Source organism: Myxocyprinus asiaticus, chromosome 36 (assembly GCF_019703515.2).
Source record: "Myxocyprinus asiaticus isolate MX2 ecotype Aquarium Trade chromosome 36, UBuf_Myxa_2, whole genome shotgun sequence".
NCBI classification, from domain to species: Eukaryota; Metazoa; Chordata; class Actinopteri; order Cypriniformes; family Catostomidae; genus Myxocyprinus; species Myxocyprinus asiaticus.
In genome coordinates, this window is record NC_059379.1 from 39,736,707 (window position 1) to 39,759,174 (window position 22,468).

The 22,468-nt window shown below is 38.7% G+C and overlaps 2 protein-coding genes across 5 annotated transcripts in view; both read right to left on the bottom strand.

Annotated features, from left to right (window-relative positions):
- med24 (mediator complex subunit 24) overlaps window positions 1-11,856 on the bottom strand; it is a 71,242-nt gene extending 59,386 nt beyond the window's left edge. The window contains exons 1-8 of one of the 2 annotated variants that reach the window (XM_051674467.1): window positions 11,737-11,856; window positions 11,175-11,323; window positions 10,349-10,431; window positions 10,108-10,146; window positions 9,958-10,031; window positions 8,680-8,903; window positions 1,307-1,418; window positions 18-168 (exon numbers count right to left, since the gene is read on the bottom strand). In XM_051674467.1, coding sequence (XP_051530427.1) covers window positions 18-168; window positions 1,307-1,418; window positions 8,680-8,903; window positions 9,958-10,031; window positions 10,108-10,146; window positions 10,349-10,431; window positions 11,175-11,304 — 813 coding nt within the window. In that variant the 5' untranslated portion in view covers window positions 11,305-11,323; window positions 11,737-11,856. Of the gene's footprint in view, window positions 1-17; window positions 169-1,306; window positions 1,419-8,679; window positions 8,904-9,957; window positions 10,032-10,107; window positions 10,147-10,348; window positions 10,432-11,174; window positions 11,324-11,736 lie in introns of those variants that run through there. The other variant, XM_051674468.1, reaches the window with a different exon arrangement.
- Window positions 11,857-13,455: 1,599 nt separating this feature from the next.
- The window catches only part of samd14 (sterile alpha motif domain containing 14), a 43,966-nt gene continuing 34,953 nt past the window's right edge, over window positions 13,456-22,468 (bottom strand). For all 3 annotated transcript variants that reach the window (XM_051674536.1, XM_051674537.1, XM_051674535.1), the window contains 2 exons: window positions 15,069-15,173; window positions 13,456-13,737 (listed from right to left, as the gene is read on the bottom strand). In XM_051674536.1, the coding sequence (XP_051530496.1) occupies window positions 13,570-13,737; window positions 15,069-15,173 (273 nt within the window). In that variant the 3' untranslated portion in view covers window positions 13,456-13,569. The remainder of the gene's footprint in view (window positions 13,738-15,068; window positions 15,174-22,468) is intronic.

The following is a 22,468-nucleotide window of genomic DNA, read 5'->3' on the forward strand; positions in this document are numbered from 1 at the left end:
ACCTCTCAAACATTTACCTGCATCCTCTTGATCATCATGAGCTGCTCCACCAGCGGCTGAGTCTCTCCGGTGAGGTTCATGGTTCCCTCCAGCATGATGAAGGCATGGACTGATGGGAATGATGTGTGCACGGGTGGATCACACTGAACAGACAACATCTGAGGGATACTGTGAGGAAAAACAAACACAGAAAGACAAGATCACTTTAATCAAATCTCCAAACTGAAAGAGGTCAGCAGGAAACACAACCTGTATCGTAGCATTCTCACTATTCAAAAGTTTTGGTGTTATATTTTGCCCATAGACTGGATGATCCTTTTAATGATATGTAACTCACTCTACACAAGTATGTGAACGCAAATGCCTCTAGCTGCACAAGCTCCATTCATGTTCTGAAATGTACTGATGGGAGATTGAAGCTTCATGAAGCAACAAGGCTTTCAATACAAATGTACTGAAAATGAATCAATTACTCGAAACTTCTGTAAATGCTTCAATTCACTACCATCTGGTGGTCAAAAGAATGAAGCACACCCTGTACGCCACTGGAGCTGACAACACTATTTGGTTGGTTTTGAAGCAATAAAATGAATTGTAACACTATTATGTCATTTTCATGTTTTGTTCATTAAAGTTAGTGTTTATAAATGACCAAGTGAATCAAGGCTCAAGTGCTTCATACATGAGTTACAGAGTTAATGTGTTATGTTTGGGGGAAAAAAACCTTGTACGAGAGCAAATTAAACTGACTGTGTTTCTTTTCTTTACTTTGAACCACATACTGAAGCAGTCACATGGTTTTCAGCTGAGTTAAGCTTCAAACATCACAGATCATGTAGTTTTTGCAAAATGTGAAACTTGGTTTTTAGACACAAGCTTCAAAGCTTCAGTGTTGAACATCACTACTGAATTCATTAGCATAAACTTGTTTTCATCTGCAGTCAGTTTTCAAGTACTGTCATTGCAGAGCAACAGTTTGAAATTAATCTTGCGGAGCAGGTTAGTTAAATTTAGTTAAACTGTCGACATGTTTGTAGCTAGATAATGCAAGAATAATACATCTGGTTTAACAACACACTTTTGAAGGTAACTATCGCCCTCTTGAGGTTTGTTACTGCCGCAGTAACGCAGGACGCATGTTGAGTGTGTACAATGGGACCACGTGCTTGCAACGTCTCCTCTGTTGTGTGGAGTGTTTCTGGCCTTACTCTCTATGTGACAGATATACTTTAGGACAAAAGGAAGTTTTTATAGTCATTATGTTTGTAATTTTGTTAACCCTTCCTAGTCCTTCCTGGAGTCTCACCTCTTGACCAATGAAATGCAGTCCTCCAGCTTCTCCTTCAGCATCTGATTGGTCACAGCGCTGAGATTTTCAGACAGCTTGAGTAAAGCTTGCTCTACATTACTCCAGGATGCTTAACAAGAGAAGATGTGGAAATGTAAATCAGATTCAATATAAATAACAACCACCATGATTCTCTCATATTAACACATTTCATATTCACTGAACAAACAGCAATGATTCCCTGCACATACATTTGTCTAAAAGTCTCTAGAATGTTAAATACCACACAGGGACTTCTGTGAACACTTCAGAGCACTGACAAAAACAAATGACAAATTTGTGATTTGAACTGATTCATTGAATCAACAGTTTGAAAAAACTGATTCGTGAAAATGATTCAGACTTCCTACAATTTTGATTCACACTGATTCCTGAGCCGAGAAACAAAGAAACAAAATAAGTGGGATTGAGGTTGATTTTTGAACTGGTTTGAATGGTTCTTTGAAAAGATCTGATACAAAACAATGAATCATTCATGAATCAGACATCGCCACTTAAGACCAGCCTACAGTTTTGTCTTAAGTAAACTTGCCACATTAAAAGTACATTTACAATATTGCTCAATTCTATAATGCAACAAATTCATCGGGGGAGTCATGTGATGCAATGCGAAAGTTGGTCGCTTAAAGGCGAGCTCTGCATAAACTTTGCTACAATTACCCTTTTAAGCAATATTAACCGGTGAGAACTGTAATAGTTTTGTTTGCGAACTGTGCTGGGAGGCCAGGATGTCGAAAAATCTGAAATTGTCGGCCTGTGGGGACAGTAAAAAGCACTTACATTATCACGTGCCGGACGCCTCGAAGGATCAGGATGGCGGATGTCCAGTCGATGGTGGCAGCGAGCTTTGTGAAGTAGATCGGGAGATCGAACATTGACGAAAATCTTGACTGACTTGGAGGACCTCGCAGAAATATGTAGAGCGATCACATCTATGGAGGCGAAACTTTCCACCCTGATCACAAGAATGGACGAGTTTCTGGAGTCGGCCGAAAGAGAGCTACAGGCTAACCTGCCTGCTACCAAGGCTGATGTGGAATGCATGTGGGAAAAACTAGAGGATATGGAAAATCGGAGCAGGCGTAATAATGTTTGTTTCATTGGAATCCCAGGGGGAAAGGAAGGTCAAGATATGGTGACGTTTTTGGAAGGGCTTATTCCGAATTTGATCGACACAGCAGACTGCCAGCTCGAAATTGAGCGCATCCACAGAGTTTTCAGTCAGCTTCCCACGGCAGGTAACGGACCTCGATCTATCCTGGCAAGATTTTTGCGGTCGGCTGACAGAGACTTTTACGAGCGGTGAGGTATAAAGGCAATTTGTGCTAGGAGGACCACAACATCACGGTTTTTCCAGACTTTGTTAGATCGACTCAAGCGAAGTGCGATGGATTAAAAAAAAAACTGCTTCACCAACAGAAGGTGGGTTTCACACTGCTTTTTCCTTTAAGCTGAGAATTGACGGCAAGGGTGGTCGCAAGACTTTTACATGCCCACAACAAGCTATGGCCTTCATTAAATCAATGGTGTGAGTGGGTAATTTTGCCTGCACTCTGTCAACAATACAGACTACACATCATGCATTTTAATGATGTGTAGCCTGTATTGTTGACTGATGTTATTCTGTTGGCTGCCCATTGACTTTCGTTCTACACTTTTTTCTTTTTCCCTTTATTGACTTATTGTGGAGTTTGTTTGTTTATTTTGTGGGTTCGATGTGAATATTTACTGGGTCTTATTTTATGGAATACATTTTTGTGCAATTTAATGTTTTAAAATTAATAATAATAAACACGCACTTGAGCAATCCAGTAGCAACAGTGTTGCAGAAAATCTCATGAGCGTGCATGGATTGTTGGATTTCCGGGGAATGGATGCCAGTTGGGACTGTTGTGCGTGGAATTGAAGCACATTTTTTTTCTGTTCTGTGGGTTGTTCAGGATTTGATTGTTACATCAATGTTAGAAAGTGGTCTATATAATTTTGCCTTGGGTACATAATTTATCTATACATGTCAATATGTCACACTTTAATATAGGTACAATGTTTCTCTCCACGTGGAATGTTAATGGGATGGGGCACCCTATAAAAAGAAGGAAGGTTTTATCTTTCCTCAAGCGTAAAAAATATGATATAGTGTTCTTTCAAGAGATGAACCTTTCTTCACAGGAAGCTGAAAAACTTGGTAGGGCATGGGGTGGGCATGTGTTTTGCAGTGCTGGTTCAAGTAAGAGAAGGGGAGTCATCACATTGATAAGCATTTACAATTAAAATGTCTCAAACAGATCAAAGATAATTTAGGAAGAGTCATTATAGTTTTTGCTGAAATACAGGGGCAAAATCTTATTTTGACTAATATTTATGCACCCAACGCTGATGATCAGAACCTTTTATAGATCTTGAGGGGAAGCTACAATCCGATGGGATCCTTCATGATATGGTTTTTGGTGGAGACTTCAATCTTTTAGTGGATCCAGTCCTTGATCATAGTGATGCAAAGGTGAGTAGTCCCTTTAGAGCAACAATGATACTTCAGAGGATGTGTACAAATCTTGGTCTTACAGACATTTGGAGACTTCTGAATCCATTTGGGAGGGACTACATCTTTTTTTCATCAGTTCATAAGATTTACTCTGCCACAGATATTAATAAAACCTTTAAAGAATTCTATTTCGATCTTTATCTTCATAGCAACTTCGTAGAGCCATTAGAACTTCCTAAACTGATGAGTGATCAAAAAAACTCTTGAATCAGATATTACTATGGAGGAGCTTGTTGAAGTATTTAAAGCCTTGCCAACAGATAAGGTACCTGGGCCAGATGGTTTTGCCACAAATTTTTTTTTAGATCTTATGTCACAGAATTGGCTCCACTTATGTTGGAAGTTTACACAGAATCATTAAATAAAGGTGAACTACCGCCAACCATGATGCAAGCCCTGATCAGTCTCATTCTTAAAAAAGATAAGGACACAAATGAATGTAAAAGTTATCGTCCAATTTCCCTGATCAAGTTAGATGTAAAAATATGGTCTAAAATTCTGGCTAATTGATTAAGTAATTACATCTATTATACATATAGATCAAGTGGGGTTTATTCATGGTCATAGTTCTTCTGATAATATTAGACGTTTTATAAATATTATGTGGTCAGTAGCAAATGATCAGACCCCGATTGCTGCCATCTCACTTGATGCCGAGAAGGTGTTTGATAGGGTGGAATGGGACTATCTTTTTAAGATTTTGGAAATGTATGGGTTTGGGAACACTTTTATTGGGGTGGATCAAATTACTTTATAAACAACCATTAACAGCAGTGCAAACTAATGGATTAATTTCAGATCATTTTTCTCTTGGTAGGGGAACCCGGCAAGGCTGTCCTCTCTCCCCTTTATTGTTCTGTCTTGCCCTGGAACCATTAGCAGCCGCAATAAGAGGATGATTTTCCTTGTGCTGTAGCATGAGGTGTGGTGCATAAACTCCTACTATACGCAGATGATATATTATTATTATTTGTCTCCGACCTATGTAGATCTATGTCTAACCTCAATGAAATTATTAACTCCTTCTCCAAATTTTCAGGATGCAGGGTAAATTGGTCTAAATCGGAAGCTCTTGCTCTGACAGCATATTGCCCTGCTACGGCTTTCCAACCTGGCGCCTTTCAATTGCCCAAGCAAGGCATTACGTATTTAGGCATTTTATTTCCAGCACATTTGAGAGATTTAGTTAGTTAATTCTGACCCAATTCATGAAAAGGTTCTCATGTGATGTGGATAGGTGGGCTTCATTACATTTGTCTATGACTGGGAAGGTCAATGTTATAAAAATGAATTGTATCCCCAAATTCAATTATCTACTACAGTCTCTACCTCTAGAAGTTCCTCTTTCTTATTTTAAACAATTTGATAGAATATCTAAGTCCTTTATTTTGAATGGTAAATGACCTTGTTTGCATTTCAGTTAGTTACATAGACCAACTGACAAAGGAGGTTTAGGCCTCCCCAAAATGTTACTTTCTTACTATGCTTTTAATCTTAGACACTTGGCCCATTGGTCTCTTCAACATGACAGAGCCCCTCCCTGGTACTACATTGAACAAGTGGTCCTTGCCCCAATCTCACCATTGCAAAGTCTTTCTATCAAACTGCCTGGAGAAGTAAAAATGCATCCCATTATTTCACACTTAGATTAAATATGGACAAAGGTTTCCCGTTTGTTCAATTTTTATATTTACCTAAATGTTTCCTCAAGCATATGGATGAACCCCAAATTGTGTATTAACAAGTCCCCCTTTTGCTGGAAAGAATGGATGGAGAGGGGTGTTGCTACACTTGGTGACCTTTATGAAAACGGAGCTTTGAGATCATTTGAAAATATAACACAGCAATTTAGGATTTCTAGGTATCAATTTTTCAGGTATTTACAGTTGCGCCATCCACTTTGTACTATTTCTGGTGGCAGTACACAGCCCCCTAAAGCTGCAGACACCCTCTGTATGGTGCTCACAGCCTTTGGAACGGGGCATAAAGCGTCAGTGTATTATTCCGTGTTGATTCAGAGTCTTGGTGACGGGGCCTTAACAGCTCTTAAGAGGTCATGGGAAAGCGATTTGAACTTGGTATTGGAGGATGGGGAGTGGGAAAGAAATTGTAAAACATTTTAAACTGTGTCTAGGGATGCAAGGGTATGCCTTACTCAGTTTAAGATTTTGCATCTTTTCTACTGGACTCTCTCTAGATTGTTTAGGCTTGGATTAAAAGACACACCTACCTGCTGGCAATGCCAGTTGGAAGAGACCATGCTCTGTGGTTCTGCGCTAAGATTCAAGAATTCTAGGCAAGAGATACTCAAATTTCATTTTGCCCCATACTATACATATTGGGTGATGGGGCGGTTATTAAACTAGGTGACAAATATACTAAAAGCTGGGTCCAAACTAGCATAATGATCGGCAGACAAATAATTCTTAAAGGATGGAAGTCAATTGGAACTCCCTCATTTCAAGAATGGTTCACCGAATTGGGCAGGGTGGCGGCATTTGAAATGATGTCATATAAACAGTTTGGCAGATTGGAAGCGTTTGGTAAGAAATAGGACAGGTATTTTTCCTTTCTGGAAGGCACTCAGTGAGGACCACGTAGAGAGAAACAAAATTATGGTAGTAATTGTGGATTCTGTTCTTTGTGGAATTCTTTTCTCTTTGTTGGTTGATTTTTATACTTTTATTTTCTCAAAAAAAATTGTTTTTATATATATATATATATATATATATATATATATATATATAGTTTGTTATATATATTGTTTGTTTGTTTATATGTGTGCACTGTGTAATTTAGGCTTTGACCACAGGGTTGTTTGTTGAGGGACATGGTGAAGATGGGGGGTGGAGGTGGAAGTAATGGGGTTTAAAGTTCATTCTGTACATATATATTCTTTTTTTGTTGTTTTTTTTAATTTATGAATCAATAAAAAAAGTGTTAATAACAAAAAGCAACAAAATCATCAACATTATATGGTAAATATTCAAGATTTCACCCAGTCCTGGCTCACAGAAGTACTTTCACCTTAGGCTGTGTTTACACTGTCAACACAAATCTGATTTTTTTACTCACATCTGACAGACTGGATACTGTTGCACAAATGTAAACAGAAGAATCCGCACAAGATCTGATTTTTTCGCTTCTGATCAGAGCCACTTCCAAATGTGGTTTTAAATCAGATACATATCCGATATCTGGACATCTGACCTACGTCTAAGCACGTATATACGATTCCCCTAGGCAATGTGGTCAGGGATAGCTTTTTTTTCTGAACAGCATGTACTTATGAAGCAGACGTGCCTGTAGGTGCTCGCACAAAAACTCAAAGCTTCTCTTTTTGAGGCGGAAATTTTGTACCCACTCCCTGTTGTCAAACGTGTGGACTTGAGCCCTATTCAGATGGGATTAGATTTATATGGGGACGTTGGGTAATGTAATTATTACCAGAGCTTCTCAGTAATTTTAATTCCGTACGAATCTGTCATGTCAGTAATTTTTCCAGACTTTTTTTAGTGGTGCACCGATCAGGAAATTTGAAAAAGATCATCCGATACCGATTTTTTTATTAAAGTGCCCTTAGCCACATTTTTGCAAGTTATTTTCTGCAGTTATGTTTATGCCCCACACATTAAAATTACATTCATTGTGAATTGCTAACATTTGTTTGTTTTGAAACAGTTATGAATATTTCTGTTGTCAATATCAAATGTCATTGTGACATACTGGCAACCAGTAAAAACCATGAGAGCATCACACACAGCAGAGATACGTTCAAAAATAAGTTGCCTATTACTAGCTCCAAAACTGCTCCTGAGAGGAATCATTCCTTTTTATGATTTGTTTACTACCTTTGGTGTTTTGTTGCAATACAAATCACTAATTATTAAGCAAATGTGTGAAGACACAGTGCCGTTATTAAAGGTTAAACAGATATATCTGTTATTAGTGGCATTGCGACCAACATCAGTCTGATTTAAATTGGGATCTGATGTGATATTGAGAGCATCTGGACAGCACGCATGTTTGACTGACACCAAGAGCGCTCATGTTGAAGGGAGTGTAGCTGAAAGTGCTCATGATCGCTCAAAACAACATCTGATTGTCACGACTACATCACGAGTACTCAGATTTGTATAAGCATGTTTATTTGTTGTTTATTTCATTTTTATACCTGTTTGCAGTCTCTTTATCTTCTCCGTGCTCACAGTGCAGTGATTCAGAATTACTACCGTATTGACTCAAGAGAATGGGCAACTTAATATTCATACATGTGTAATTCTTACACATTTTTAAAAACAAACCTGCATATTCATCTGAATAGCAGCATTAATTCATAAATGCTTAGAATTGCCACAAACTCACCCTCTAGTGGTCACACTGTCATGCTTCAAGGGTTGAGCAAGTGCTCATTCATTAGAGTAACAGTGTATGTGTGCTGCAAAAAAGACTAACTGCACGTTTTGCCTACATTTGAAAATATGAAATAGCACAAGGCCATTCAAAACCCAAGGGTGAACCGTGGTGCTCATAAGTGAAAGTGATCAGTAATGGAATCATTAGAGTTTGGGCAGGAGATTAATGTAAACACAGATTTCAGAGACGAGTCGTGTCTTCAGTGAATGTAAACAGCCGAAATAAAAAAATAAATTAAATTTTTTTTTTTTTTTTTAAATCGAATATGGTCAAAAGATCGGATCTGTGCATTAAGCCTTGCAGTGTAAACGCAGCCTTAGATTCAACGACTGAGTTCTTTATCACTGATGTTAGTAAAGGCTTTAATAACCACCTTGCTCCTCGAGGCGTGCGATGTGCACCAGCGCTCTGTTCTTGGTACTGTGCAGTAAAGCGCTCATGCGCTGCAGACAGGCGCTCAGACTGCTCTCGATTGCAGATATGGCTGCAGACTCACGCAGTCGCTCACAGTAACACGAGCAGCCCTGCAGGAGCCACACCAGCACACACAGCATCGCCCGACACAGTGCAATACACTCCTCTGCCTTCCCGTGACAGCTGCAGGACAGACACAAACACATTGCCCGTCTCACATCATATCTGATCACCATACAGAGGGATGGCATTCAGAATAGAATTGGAAATGGCTTTTAAAATCCAGGGCAATTAATGAATTTGAATTGAGGGAAGCAAACAGGAGGCGGAGTCGTAATTTGGATTTAAGAAAGTAGAAGTAAAATGGAAATTATTTATAATAATAATTTCATTTTTTCAGTACAAGTTAGCTATAAACATTTTATCATACACGCAACCTATGGAGGAATGGCATTATATGACATTAACAATCAGTTTAATAATTTCTATATCAAGATTAAAACTTTAATTAAATGGACTACATTGGAAGAACTCTTCATTTCCCAGAATGATGCAAACTTAATATTATAATCAATGGATTCAAATGTTGACATTGATTTTTTTGTCAATATTTATTTTAATAAGCTTAATTCTTCTGTTGTGCTGAAAGTCACTGAACAGCAATTCAGTCAATTCCACTTCCTGTCATTCCAATTCAAAGTCCTGAGGGCCTGGCCAATGCAATTTAATTCAGTTCCAATGTTGGGAATTAGAGGTCGACCGATATTGGATTTTGCCGATACCGATAACCAAGATGCTGGAAAAAAACAGATAACCGATTAATCGGCAGATAGTTTTTGTTTTTTAAATCAATTTATAAAATGATAAAACATTTCTTAGTCTTTTCTTATTATTACACACGCAGACATTAAGGCTACAAGATAATTAAAAGAATAAAATCCCAAAAGCAGTTTATTGTGCAACCAAAATCCCCAAAATAACCAGAAAACATTCAGATTTGATGCATAACGCAGGACTTTTAACTATAAACAAGCCTAAAATACACCGGGGACTTTTGTTCTATAATTATTTACCAAATTAAGCTTTTTATAGCCTATATAATGACCAGATGAAGTATTTTGTAGATATATTTCACCAGATGAGGTTTATTGATGAGGAATAATAAAAAGAAATCGGCAACTATCGGCACCGATTAATCAATAAAACTGATATATCAGTCTACCTCTACTGGGAATACCTGAGCCGGTGGGAGAACATGTCCATGATCTCGAGTAACGATTTGACACAGAGCTCCCGTGAGAAATCATCAAACTGTGGATGAACAAACACAAAGAGAGTCTGAGTGTCCAGTCTCGGTCCAACATGATTACAATCAAATAACACAAACCTTGCTGATGGCGCTCAGCACACTGGAGTAAGACACCATCTGCAGGTGAGAGAGAGAGAATATCCGTGTCATTTGATGTTGTCTGAACACAGAAGTTCATTCCAATAATTAACCCTTTCAATCCACATTAGTGCATGCTCCGGTTGTAGTCAGATTTCTCATAGACAAGCTGCTACTTACAGTCTCAATTCATGTAAATTCCTTTTGAAACTCCTATGTAACGATGACGGCACCTGCTCACCTGTGAACTGATGGCGTATTTCAGGTAGGACAGGATTAGAGGGTTGGGAGATGGGCCAATCATAGCCTGCTCCAGAAGAGCTTCTGTCTCAGGGAAACACATGCAGTAATACACGTTAATAACTGCATGACAGTCGGCTTACATGCATCACACACTTTGAACTGTCACTGCAGTTCTCATCTGATGGAGTCGTGGACAGCAGGGAAAAAAATAAGACCAAATGCAAATAAAACAACACAATTCAATAACTATGTATAATTAGTACAGTGCAATAAACAGGCTTCTCATCTTTTAAAGGGAGAAGCTAACACTTTCCACCAAACACCACAATTTTTCTTGCATCTATCAAACTCTACAGTGTTTTGGTGCACATTCATCTGTCATCTGGTATTATGACTAATACTAATACAATATTTGTCCCAGTTTGTTCCATGTGTTACAGCTGATAAATTACACTTCTGCTATTCTATGTGCATTTACAGAATTGCCAATTTCCTATTCAGCCTGTGTCATGTTAATAATCTGGCTGGGACCCATTATGATACAGATCATGGTAATATTGATACATTATTTTAATGTTTGCTAAACTATTTTGGGATGTCACTTGACATCCAGTGTATAATCTGCAGCCTGAAGCAAAAGCAGTTGAGATCACTGATCACACAGAACCAACCTCTCAGTTCAGGTTAAAAGTATTGTTTGTTTATTCCCATCATATTGGGTACACCCTCAAACATAAGGCATGACAGAGAAAGCCCAGGCTAAGACACATCAGGTGGCGTTAAAAAGGATTGCCGGGACTCATGTGGTGAAACTGTGATAGTACCTGCTAGATTGAGATAGTCCCACGTAGCTCCTTTCGGGCAGTTCTTGTTTATGTTAATGGCCCACTGATAATCACTCCATCGCTCCTTCCACGCCTGCAGGATCGCCTGCTTAAGATTCACCACCTTCATCCTGCCTCACTTCACAAACCTACAGACCATCAAACAGACATCAACTAAATGTGTATTTCAAACAGCATTGTATATTAGTCATGGAGCTTTAATGAGCTCACATTAACTAAAAGACAACAAGAGTGTTTGCATTTCTAAAACTTTGTCACACTGCAGGAGCAGTTACAAAACTAAAACGCTTATACATTCATATACATTTTACCCTATTGTTTTTTTTTATGTTCGTCTATAGACACATTTTGCGTTCACTAATCTCTACCATAAACAGAGTTTAAAATCACAGCTAAATTCGGACAAAGAAATATAATTTTCAGCTCTACACATGACATCTCGCAAAATATACCATCTAATGTTTGCATAATTACACAGATCAGATGTACATGTGGGATAAGATGTCAAAGTATGATTTCTTCTTTTTGAAATGCTGCTTACCGCAGAAATATTCCAGTTTCTTCACTTAATGAATCGGCTTTTTGTTCATTTACTGTTCGCTAGTCTTCAGCGTCGCCATATTAGCTTTTAAGATCGCATCCACTGATTGGTCAAGAGTTTCTGAACGCTGTAGTATACATCAATCCGATAGGGTAGTTTGACTTCGCGTCTTCTTCTGGTTGGTCGAGAGAATTTGTGGCAGGTTGTAGAGGCAAATCATAAAAACAGAGAATTTCAAATAAAACCAAAAGTATTTTGCTGAGAGTATTCTAAGGGTCAGAAGATATGAAATCTTTTAACACACTATGCTGTATTCTTAGAAACTACAATTAAGAGGCCTAAAGAGGAGTGTTCATAATATAAAACTCCGTTTCCATCTTTGTTTTGAGTTTTTCCTCTTTTCTTATTTGAAAAAATGATTTTAATTATTTATTTAAAATTATCTTTTTTTCTTTATCTTCTTTCATGTCAGTGTCTGGAACATTAGAAACAAGTGTATATTTATGTATTTAATTGCATGTCTTCTGAAGGGGAAATCAGGACTCTGTTATAATAGTTTTTCATTTAAAGATCAAATTGTAGGTTTCAGGTTGATTTTCTAAATGTTGTCTGTTATAAGAATATCATAATGAAAAAAAAAAGATGTTAATAAAAGATAAATGTCTTACATTTGTATTTTATATAAAAACTAGTATACATAGGCCTAATATTACAAACAATACAAATACAAGGCGTTTTCAAAAACCACGCAGAGTAAATTACGATAATTCTCATGGTTGGTACATTACTCACTGTACCACTGAACTTGTGTTTAATACTGTACGTGATACGAGTCCTGCTGTCTGTGATTGCTTTTATTGTTTCATCCTCAACTTCACCAGTCCAGTTCTTGATGCTCAGCCAGGTCTTCCCTTAATCACATTAATGATGTTGATTCTGGACAACAATACAGTCCTTCAAGACCTTAAACACTGTGACCATCATGCATCTGCACACGACATCCCAGATCACTGAACTCTAGTATTACTCTGTGATAATTGATGTCATCATACAAGTTACATGTGAATTTATTATGCTAATTTCTCATTTATTGTGTTGGCTTGAACACAATAAATGAGAACACATTAAAAAATAATAATAATAATAATTAAACTGGAGAGACCACAATGACTCTCTTTCCTGAGTTACTCTGCACAGACTTTCAACCTGTTCTGACATGAAATGCTTAATTTTTCTAACTAATCAGACAGAGGCAGACAATACAAAAAATATATCAATCAAATCAAATGGCATTAAACAAAATGCTAAATCTGTCTATCTTATCCAAATCTTAACATTGTATAGTGTTCATTCAACATTAGTTCCAAATAACATTAGGCCTTCAAGTCTTTCTAAACAAATTCCATCTTGGGAAAAATAAAGTATATTTCAATTTTTTTTTTTAATTCCCAAGTGTACGTCTGTCCCCAAGCGAGCCTTATTTTGAATTATACATTTCTTAATTTGCTACTTCACGGTCCAATTGTCCATAATTGATTTTCTTCAAGCATTTCTTGAATCATCATGAACTCAAAAATGATACTGTTTTTTTTTTTTTTTTTTTTTTGGATGTGTACAGTATTTTTCTAATGGTTTTGTTCATACTTTCATATTCTGAGCAATATTGGGCAGCTTTCATGAATGTACAATAAATACAACATATTTAATAAATGTGTAATTGCAAGTAATCTTTATTAACATCCATCAGTAATACATTGTGAAAGCTAACTAAATGTTGAACAGTAATAATGGCACCTGCAGCAGTGTATTGTATTCAGTCTTTCAGAAATGCCATCAAGTGGTTAGTAATTTTTGTCCATCTTCGCGGTGTCCATTTTTCCCACTATCCCGTTTCCCATGGACACCATTCTGTCTGTCTGTCCTGTCTCTGTCTTTACCAGCTGCAGAAAGCATCTTCTTTTTAAAACTGAAATCTGTGCTGTGACTGCTGTCACAGTCATTCTGAAAAATACAAAGACAAAATGGTTAGAAATAGGACATTCCAATTAAATGACTTATCATAATGTTATGCACTGTCAGTTACAGGTGTTAAGATAGAATGATTAGACAAGCAAATCAACAAAGAACTTCAACCTGAAATCAAAATCAACCCTTTTTAATTTTACACAGTGTTGCAAACCTTGGATGTGCAACATATGCAATGTGTCAGACAGCCAGTGTTGATATTGCAAACACCCCCTGCTTTTACATGTTCCAGAAAGACGTTACGTTTAACTTAGCAGGTTTGAACAGAAAGCGGATGTCTGTCTAACACAGTTTATTCATTAAACACAAACTGAATATGCATAACAAATCACTTTTCATATGATTACACATGAGTCAGTCTGGTTCACTTTAATATGATTGTCATTCAGAATTCAAGACTGTTCTTCACTGTATAGCAGTATGTCGATGTCATTGATCCCACAAGTTCCTCTCTGCATGTGATAGGACTGAGAAAAAAATTATGTGAATGTTCTACATGCATATAAAGATGCTGTTTCAACTGTTCTGTACTTTGACCTGGCCACATGTCTAAAGAGAACATAACCTATGCTAAAAACATTTTCTAACACTATATTTATATTAATGCGGGTGATAGAACTGAATAAACAAATTATTGATTAAGAATAATCATTAAACACTTCATTGACCAAATTTAGATGTGAATGTTTGATTTCCGAAACAGCGAATTTAGACAATCACCTTTTTATTACAATAATTGTGCAACTTAATTTTCAAAGAAAAAGATTCTCTTTCTAATTTTCACTCAAAATCCACTCATAAAAGTTGGGCCAACCAACCAGCAACCGACATTTTAATGCATTTGATGAAAAAAGTATATGAACAAAGACAAAGGTACAGGACTGTGTCCTTAACTCTTACATGAGGGAATGAACTACTCATCCCATGAAGTATTGCAAATGTCATAATCAAATGAAAAGTTGACTATAAATCATTCTTTATTAAATATACACAGTATAATTATAATGTAAAAATATTTAAAACATATATAAATGACTATAACATTTATAGTATATAAAAGTATAAAATACTGTACAATTTATATTGCAACATACTCAGACATCTACAAACATATAGGTAGTGTGAGAATGTAGGGAGAGCGATTTGATTCCTTCATTCACAGTACATCATGGGAGTGGGCGGAGCTGCAGAGCTCTTTTGCTGTGATTTTGAAAGCTTTATATGTTATCTTTACAAATCAGTTTCTTTATGAAAACGAATGTAACCCGACTGTTCAGTGTGGATGTGTTTAGCAGCTGTACTCTCACCCCATCGGAGTGCTCAGGGAGAGTCTGATATGGTTGTGATGACTCAGTCTTGCAGTCCTCCAGTAAACCCACTGAAGAATCAAAGTCCTCATCAGTGCTGGAGCCCTGCAACAAACACACATGAGTGCTATGATGCTGAAACACACTATTACAGGCTACTTCTGAAACCATATAATTTCTCTGTGGTGCAGGGGTCAGATGTAACCTGTAGAAGCAATCTTATAAAAATGCAGTTCTTTTTCATCATCTCTTGTTCGAAATCCACCTATGGCAAGGGGCATTTGTACCTGACTTCTGCAGAAGCACAAGCGTGTGTCCGTTGTAAGGCTTCACCTTACAGAGCATAACGGACCTGTACGCGCTACATTTCCTCAGTTAGCATTCGCTTTTCAAGACCTCTACACGTGTAACTCACAGCGCGAATGGTTTTCACTTGTTGGGTTTCACTGCAGGTAAACAGTATGCAGGAGGACACATCTTCTGATCAGCCTCCACTAAGCGTGACTGCCGAAGGAAATACTAGTCAGCTGCTGTTTCATTCAGCCTGCAAGCCACCCATGCTTGCTGGCCTTCACGTTTTTACAGCTGCCAGCCTTTCTGGGTTTCCCCTGCATCTCAGGCTAACCTACTGCTGATTAAATGGATTAAAATTCAGTGGTTTTCCATGGATTTCCACATCCGGAAACCAGCAGTCGTGGGTATGCCCGGCCACCTGCGTAGCCCAAATTGCAGCAAGGGATTCCCATCCCTTCTGCGTTGTGTGCATGGGGTTGAAACAAGTGGAAGAAGCTCTTTCCCTCCCTGAGAACTGTAGCCATAGGTGCTATGCTTGAAGGCTCGGACAATCTGGAGTCCATCCCGTCGGCCCAGGCTCCACCGTAATCCACCGTGGGTAAACGTGCACTGTGGTTAAATCTCTCTGGTCTGCCCAACAGCGAGAAGAGGTGCATTGCGGGTGCCCCAGTTGAACCTGGACAGGCTCTTTTTGGTCTGGCCTTCCCCTCATGCAGCAGATGATAAGAAGGAGGACGAGGCTTTTAAATTTCGCCTTCCTAGAAAATCTGCATCTCACCAGGTGCCCACTGTGTGGACCGCACAGGCCCTGACCACAGGCTGTGAATACCACAATGCCGGCAGACCTAAACCTTGCACCAAGCCACCTAGTCAACAACCCATTCCCCCTCCCAAGCCCTGGGGGAATGTATATGTATATGTTTAGAACTGGGGCACGAGTGTTTGTAGCTTGCTAGCCTGCTTAGCATTGCTTATTATTATTCTTATATGTTCAACGTTTTATCCTTTGCGATTTTACCACGTGCTTCAGGTTTTTCCGCTTTTCTACTGTTTCAACTGCATGTATTTTACCGCGCACACCCCTTTTCTCTCCATTTTTTCTTTCCGCTTGTCTACATCTCACGTCTCGACTGCGTGCAATCGTTTTCTCCAGTGTTTTACATGGATTATTGCATCAGTCTGCTGATTAGGAACCCCATCGAACCACATTGATCTCAAACATTCGCTGCTCATGAACAACCATAACAAAAACAACAAACAATTGCAGTAAGTCATGGCATCCGCTCATGTTATTTCTTCCTGCACTGCATGCCACATGTTTACTATAGCCTCTTCCATCAGAAGTGAGGGGTTTACATGTGATAAGTGTAAGCAATTAGTCAGGCTGATGGAGAAGATAAATGAGTTAGGGACACGCATCTGAATGCTAGTGGAGGTCAGTGAGAAAGAGAAGCCGCTAGATATGGTTTCGGATGCGGGTAGTATACCGAGCAACACACACACTTTGGTTAGCCTCTGCAGCAGGGCATTTGGATGATATCTCGGTGACATACTCGCTCAGCAAAGCGACACCACTCTCCCGTTCCTGTTAGGGTTTCCAATCGATCCTCCCCACTCAGTGATGCACCCACTAAGAATCATGTTGAAAGAGCCTTAATAATTGGTGATTCTATTGTAAGGAACGTGGAAATAGAGACTCCAGCCACCATTGTTAAATGCATTTCCAGGGCTCGAGCGTCTGACATCAGATCAAATTAACAAGTGCTGGCTAATGCTAAACTAAAATTTTCAAAACTTGTTGTTCATGTCGGCACTAATAATGTCCGAAATGATGTTATAGAGGTGTGTGAACTTGCAAAAATGATGTCAGACAATGTAATATGCTCTGACCCCCTCCCTGCTCATCGTGGTGATGAGGTTTTTAGTAGATTAGTGTCACTGAATGGCTGGATGTCTGAGTGGTGTCTGGAGAATAGCACAGGATTTATAGACAAGAGGGAATTAGCTGCTAACCTGCTAGTGACCAAGATAGACTTGGAACGGGTTTTGGAAAATTGTTGGAATTCCTGAGCATGAAGGCCGAGATATTGTGAAGTTCCTAGACGAGCACTTCCCGAGTCTGCTCGACATAAGGGAGGGAGACAGGCCCCAATCAATTCTGGCCAAATTCCTGAGATCATCTGATAAAGATCTCGTGTCACGCAAGGCGAGAAGCAAAGGAAAGCTTTCTTGGAAAACCACAGCATTTTCTTCTTCCCAGACTTTGCGAATTCAACAAGAGAGAAACGTGATAGATTCAAGGAATGCAAGAAACTCTTACATCAACGGAAGATCGCTTTTGCACTGATGTTTCCGGCCAAACTGAGAATAGATACTAAGGATGGCTGTAAAATATTTACATGCCCACAGCAAGCATAGTCTTTCATAAAGACATTGGAGTGAGTAAGCCATTTGGTGATTTTCATCTTGCCGCCTAGTGGACCTGTCTCATTAAACATACACTCGACTGTTCGAGGAAGCTGAGCACCTTTTTCGTTTTTTTTATTTATTTTTTTGTGCTGGTTCCGCCTAGAAACTAGAGTTTGTTTTGTGTAGAATCATTTCTTCGGGACAGCTTGTGGATACATCTGCTCATTTTGGGTGCTTATGCCTCCTGTTGGCTGGAGTTGGTTTTGTGGAATATTTCTTGCAGGACATTGGAGTGAGTTTGACTACCCGAAGAACTGAATGGCCCATTTTTTTTTTGGGGGGGGGGGGGTTGTTTGTTTTTTGTGCAGGTTCCACTAGTGGCTGGAGCTTGTTTTGTGGAGGCACACATCTTTGAGACAGTTAAGTGGATGAATGTTTTTTTTTAAATGTTTATTTCACTTACTGGCTGGAGTTTGTTTTAAAGACTATCTTCTGTTGTGTAATTCTGTCTTACAAATTTTTGCATAGAAACACAGGACTTGAGCAATCTGATGGCAAAGTTGTCACGGGGGCTCTCGTAAGCATACATGGACTGTTTGAGTTTAGAGGGATGGACGCCGGTTGGCGCTCTTGTGCGCGGGGTTAATGCGCACGTTTTTCTTTTTCTGTTTTTTTTTTTTGTTCTGGGGAAAGTTTGGGGGTTGATTGTTGCACCAATGTGGAATGTTGTCTTTATAATTTTATTTTTGTCTCACATTCTATTTTTTATAATATGTCAAATTGTCAAATGTTATTATGAGTGGATTATCTCTCTCCACGTGGAATGTGAATGGGTTGGGGCACCCCATAAAAAGAAGGAAGGTTATTTCATTTCTTAAACGTAAGAAATGTGATATAGTGTTTCTTCAAGAAACGCATCTTTCACCGCAGGAAGCTGAAAAATTTGGGAAGATATGGGGTGGACATGTTTTCTTTAGTGCGGGCTCGAGTAAGAGCATGGAGTCTTACATTTATAAGTAAGCATCAACAATTTAAATGTCTCAATCAGATTAAAGATAAATTAGGAAGAGTCAATATCGTTTTAGTAGAAATTCAGGAGCAAAGTTTGATTTTGACTAATATTTACACACTTAACGCTGATGATCAGGGCTTTTTTATAGATCTTGAAGGGATGTTGCAAGCCGCTGGCACCCCTCATGATATAATATTGGGAGGAGACTTTAATCTTTTGATGGACTCAGTTCTTGACCATAGTGAAGCAAATGTGTGTTAGCCTCCTAGAGCAACATTGACACTTCACAGGATGTGTAAAAATCTTGGTCTTACAGATATTTGGAGACTTTTGGACCCATCTGGTAGGGACTATATATTTTTTTCATCAGTCCATAAGATTTATTCTATAATAGATTATTTTTTTTTATATATCTAAGTCCCTCATTTATTCTGTCGTTGACTGTTCAGTTGGAAACATCTTATTCTCAGATCACGCCCTGGTGAGTTTAGAGATGTTGCCACATACAGAGAAAAATAAAACATATAGTTATCATACAGAAATATTAATTCCTTTTCTAAGTTCACAGGTCAATTGGTCTAAATCCGAAGCTTTGGCTCTGACAACATACTGCCCAGTAACGGCTTTCCAGCCGGGCGCCTTCCAGTGGCCCAAACAGGGCATTAAGTATTTGGGCATTTTATTCCCAGCAAATAAATCTGATTTAGTTAGAGTTACTTTTGACCCTTTAATTAAAAGGTTTTTGAGTGATGTGGGCAGGTGGGCTTTATTACATTTGTCTATGATTGGGAAGGTTAATGTTATTAAAATTAATTGTATTCCAAAATTTAACTACTTGTTACAGTCTCTCCCTGTAGATATCCCCCTCTCTTATTTCAAGCAATTTGATAGTACAGCGAAGTCCTTCATTTGGAATGGTAAACGTCCCAGATTACATTTTAATAAGTAACATAGGCCGATTGACAAAGGTGAGCTAGGCCTATCCAAGATTTTGTTTTATTATTATGCATTCGGTCTCAGACATTTGACTCATTGGTCGCTCCCACCTGAGAGAGCCCCTCCCTGGTTTTGTATTGAACAGGAAGTTCTTGCCCCTATTTTGCCATTACAAAGCCTTTCTATTAAACTAACAATAGTAGTTAAGTCACACCCCGTTATCTCGCATTTGCACGCGGTACGGACAAAAGTGTCCAGAGTGTTTAATTTGGACATTTATTGAAATGTTGCCTCGAGCATATGGCTGAACCCTAAATCATGTATTGAAAGGTCCCCTTTCTGCTGGTCAGAGTGGATTGTGAGGGGGGTTACTACACTCAGTGACCTATATGAGAGTGGAGTGTTTAGATCTTTTGAGAATTTGGTTCAACACTTTGAGATTCCCAGATCTCAGTTCTACAGGTATTTACAGCTGCGCCACCTGCTCTGTAATATTATTGGAGTAGTTCACCCCCCCCCCCCCCCCCCCCCCAAAGCGGCAGATACTCTGGGAGAGGTGATTACTGCTTTTGGAAAAGGTCATGAGGCATCAGTTTATTACTCCCTGTTAATTCGGAGTCTGGGGGATGGAGCTTTAACTTCTATCAAGAGATTATGGGAGAAAGATTTAAACTTAGTATTGGAGGAGGAAGTGTGGGCTAGGATTCTAAAAAACATCAAGTCTGCATCTAGAAATGCAAGGGTTCACCTTATGCAATTTAAGATTTTACATAGATTCTATTGGACCCCCTCTAGATTATATAGGCTTGGTCTTAAAACACACCCACCTGCTGGCGATGCCAATCAGAGGATGGAGATACGGCCCATGCTTTTTGGTGGTGTTGAGGTCCAGGGATTTTGGATGAAGATTCAGAGTGTTGTGTGTGATGTGTTGGGCACTAGGATTTCGTTTTGCCCCAGACTGTGTGTTTTGGGTGTTGGGGAGATCATTGATATGAGGAACAAAAATATAAAGAACTGGGTCCTGACAAGTGTGATGGTTGCCAGACAGATTGTTTTGAGGAGATGGAAGTCAGCAGGAGCGCCCCCATTTCAGGAGTGTAGTGCGGAGGTGGAAAGGATGGCAGCATATGAGGAGATGATATTTAGTAGACTGGGTAATTTGGATTTGTTTTTTGGAAGTGGGGCAAGTGGTTGACATTCTTGAAATGTTCTCGGGGAGAGGTAGTGGAGAGAGAGAATTAGCTGTGGATGTGTTTGATTATTATATTTTTTTTTATTTCTTCATCTTTTTTTAATTTAATTTTATTTATTTCTGTGTGAATATGTTCATGTGACCACGGGAGTGTTTGTTGGGGGTCGGGGTGGGGTTGGGGATTGGGAGGGGTAGTGATAGTGGTGGGGATTAAGTGTTAAATGTTGATTCCATGTATATGTGTTTAGTTTTTTGTGTCTTCTGTGGAATCAATAAAAATGTTAATCACATTAAAAAAAAAGAGAGACAGACTCCATCCCTCCAGGGAAAGTGCCGCTCTCCTCTCTAGTAATTTGGCTCATAGTCTTAATAGTGATAGTATTTGACTAACTGGGGCCCACGTCATGAAGCAGACAAACTGGCTAATCCGAACATCTGCTAGCTGCATTGAGACGTCACACAGGTCACATGAACTACAGCACATAGAGACTGTATCACCTAGATATCATATAGAGACTGTGTCTGTTCCCCGAACTACCAAACACAAAACTCTCACTAAATCATTTACAGATTATTATTACAGATCATAGTTTGGATGTGCTCTGTTTGACTGAAACCTGGCTTAAACCAGATGAATATATTAGTTTAAATGAATCTACTCCCCCAGGTTATTGTTATAAACATGAGCCTCGTTTGAAGGGCCGAGGAGGAGGTGTTGCTGCAATTTACAGTGATGTTTTTGGTGTTACTCAGGATATAAGCTTTCTAAGACTTTTGGACTAATAATACTTAATGTGACACTGTCAGATATAAATAAAAAATATCTGTCTTCTTTTGTCATTGCTACAGTGTATAGATCACCCAGGCTGTACTCTGGTTTCCTTGGTGAATTTGCAACTTTTTTATCAGATCTAGTAATTAATGTAGAAAGAAACAGTCTCAATATTTTAATTATTGGTGACTTAAACATTCACACTGATAATGAAAATGATACATTAGCATTTACTGATATTCTCAACTCTATTGGAGTCAAACAAAATGTGACAGGACCAACTCATAGCCATAATCATATGCTAGATTTAATTCTGTCATATGGATTTGATACTATAGAAATTCTACCGCAGAGCGATGACATCTCAGATCATTACCTCGTCTCTTGTTTGCTGCGATCAGCTAATGTCACTCAATCTACACAACGCTATCGTTCATGTAGAACTATTCTTCTGACCACTAAAGATAGCTTCACTAATAATCTTCCAGAATTGTCTCACATACTCAGTAAGCCATAAAGCCTAGAAGAACTTGATGATGTAATAACAGAAAATATAAATACAGTCTTCTCTAGCACTCTTGATAGTGTCGCCCCCTTGGATTAAAGAAAATTCAAGAAAAAGCCTCGCACCATGGTACAATAATCACACTCATGCTCTCAAGAGAGCAGCTCGGAAAATGGAGCGCAAGACAAAGAATACAAAATTAGAGGTATTTCACGGTGCATGGAAGGATAGTGTTTGTAGCTACAGACAGGCACTAAAAGATGCCAGGTTAGCATAT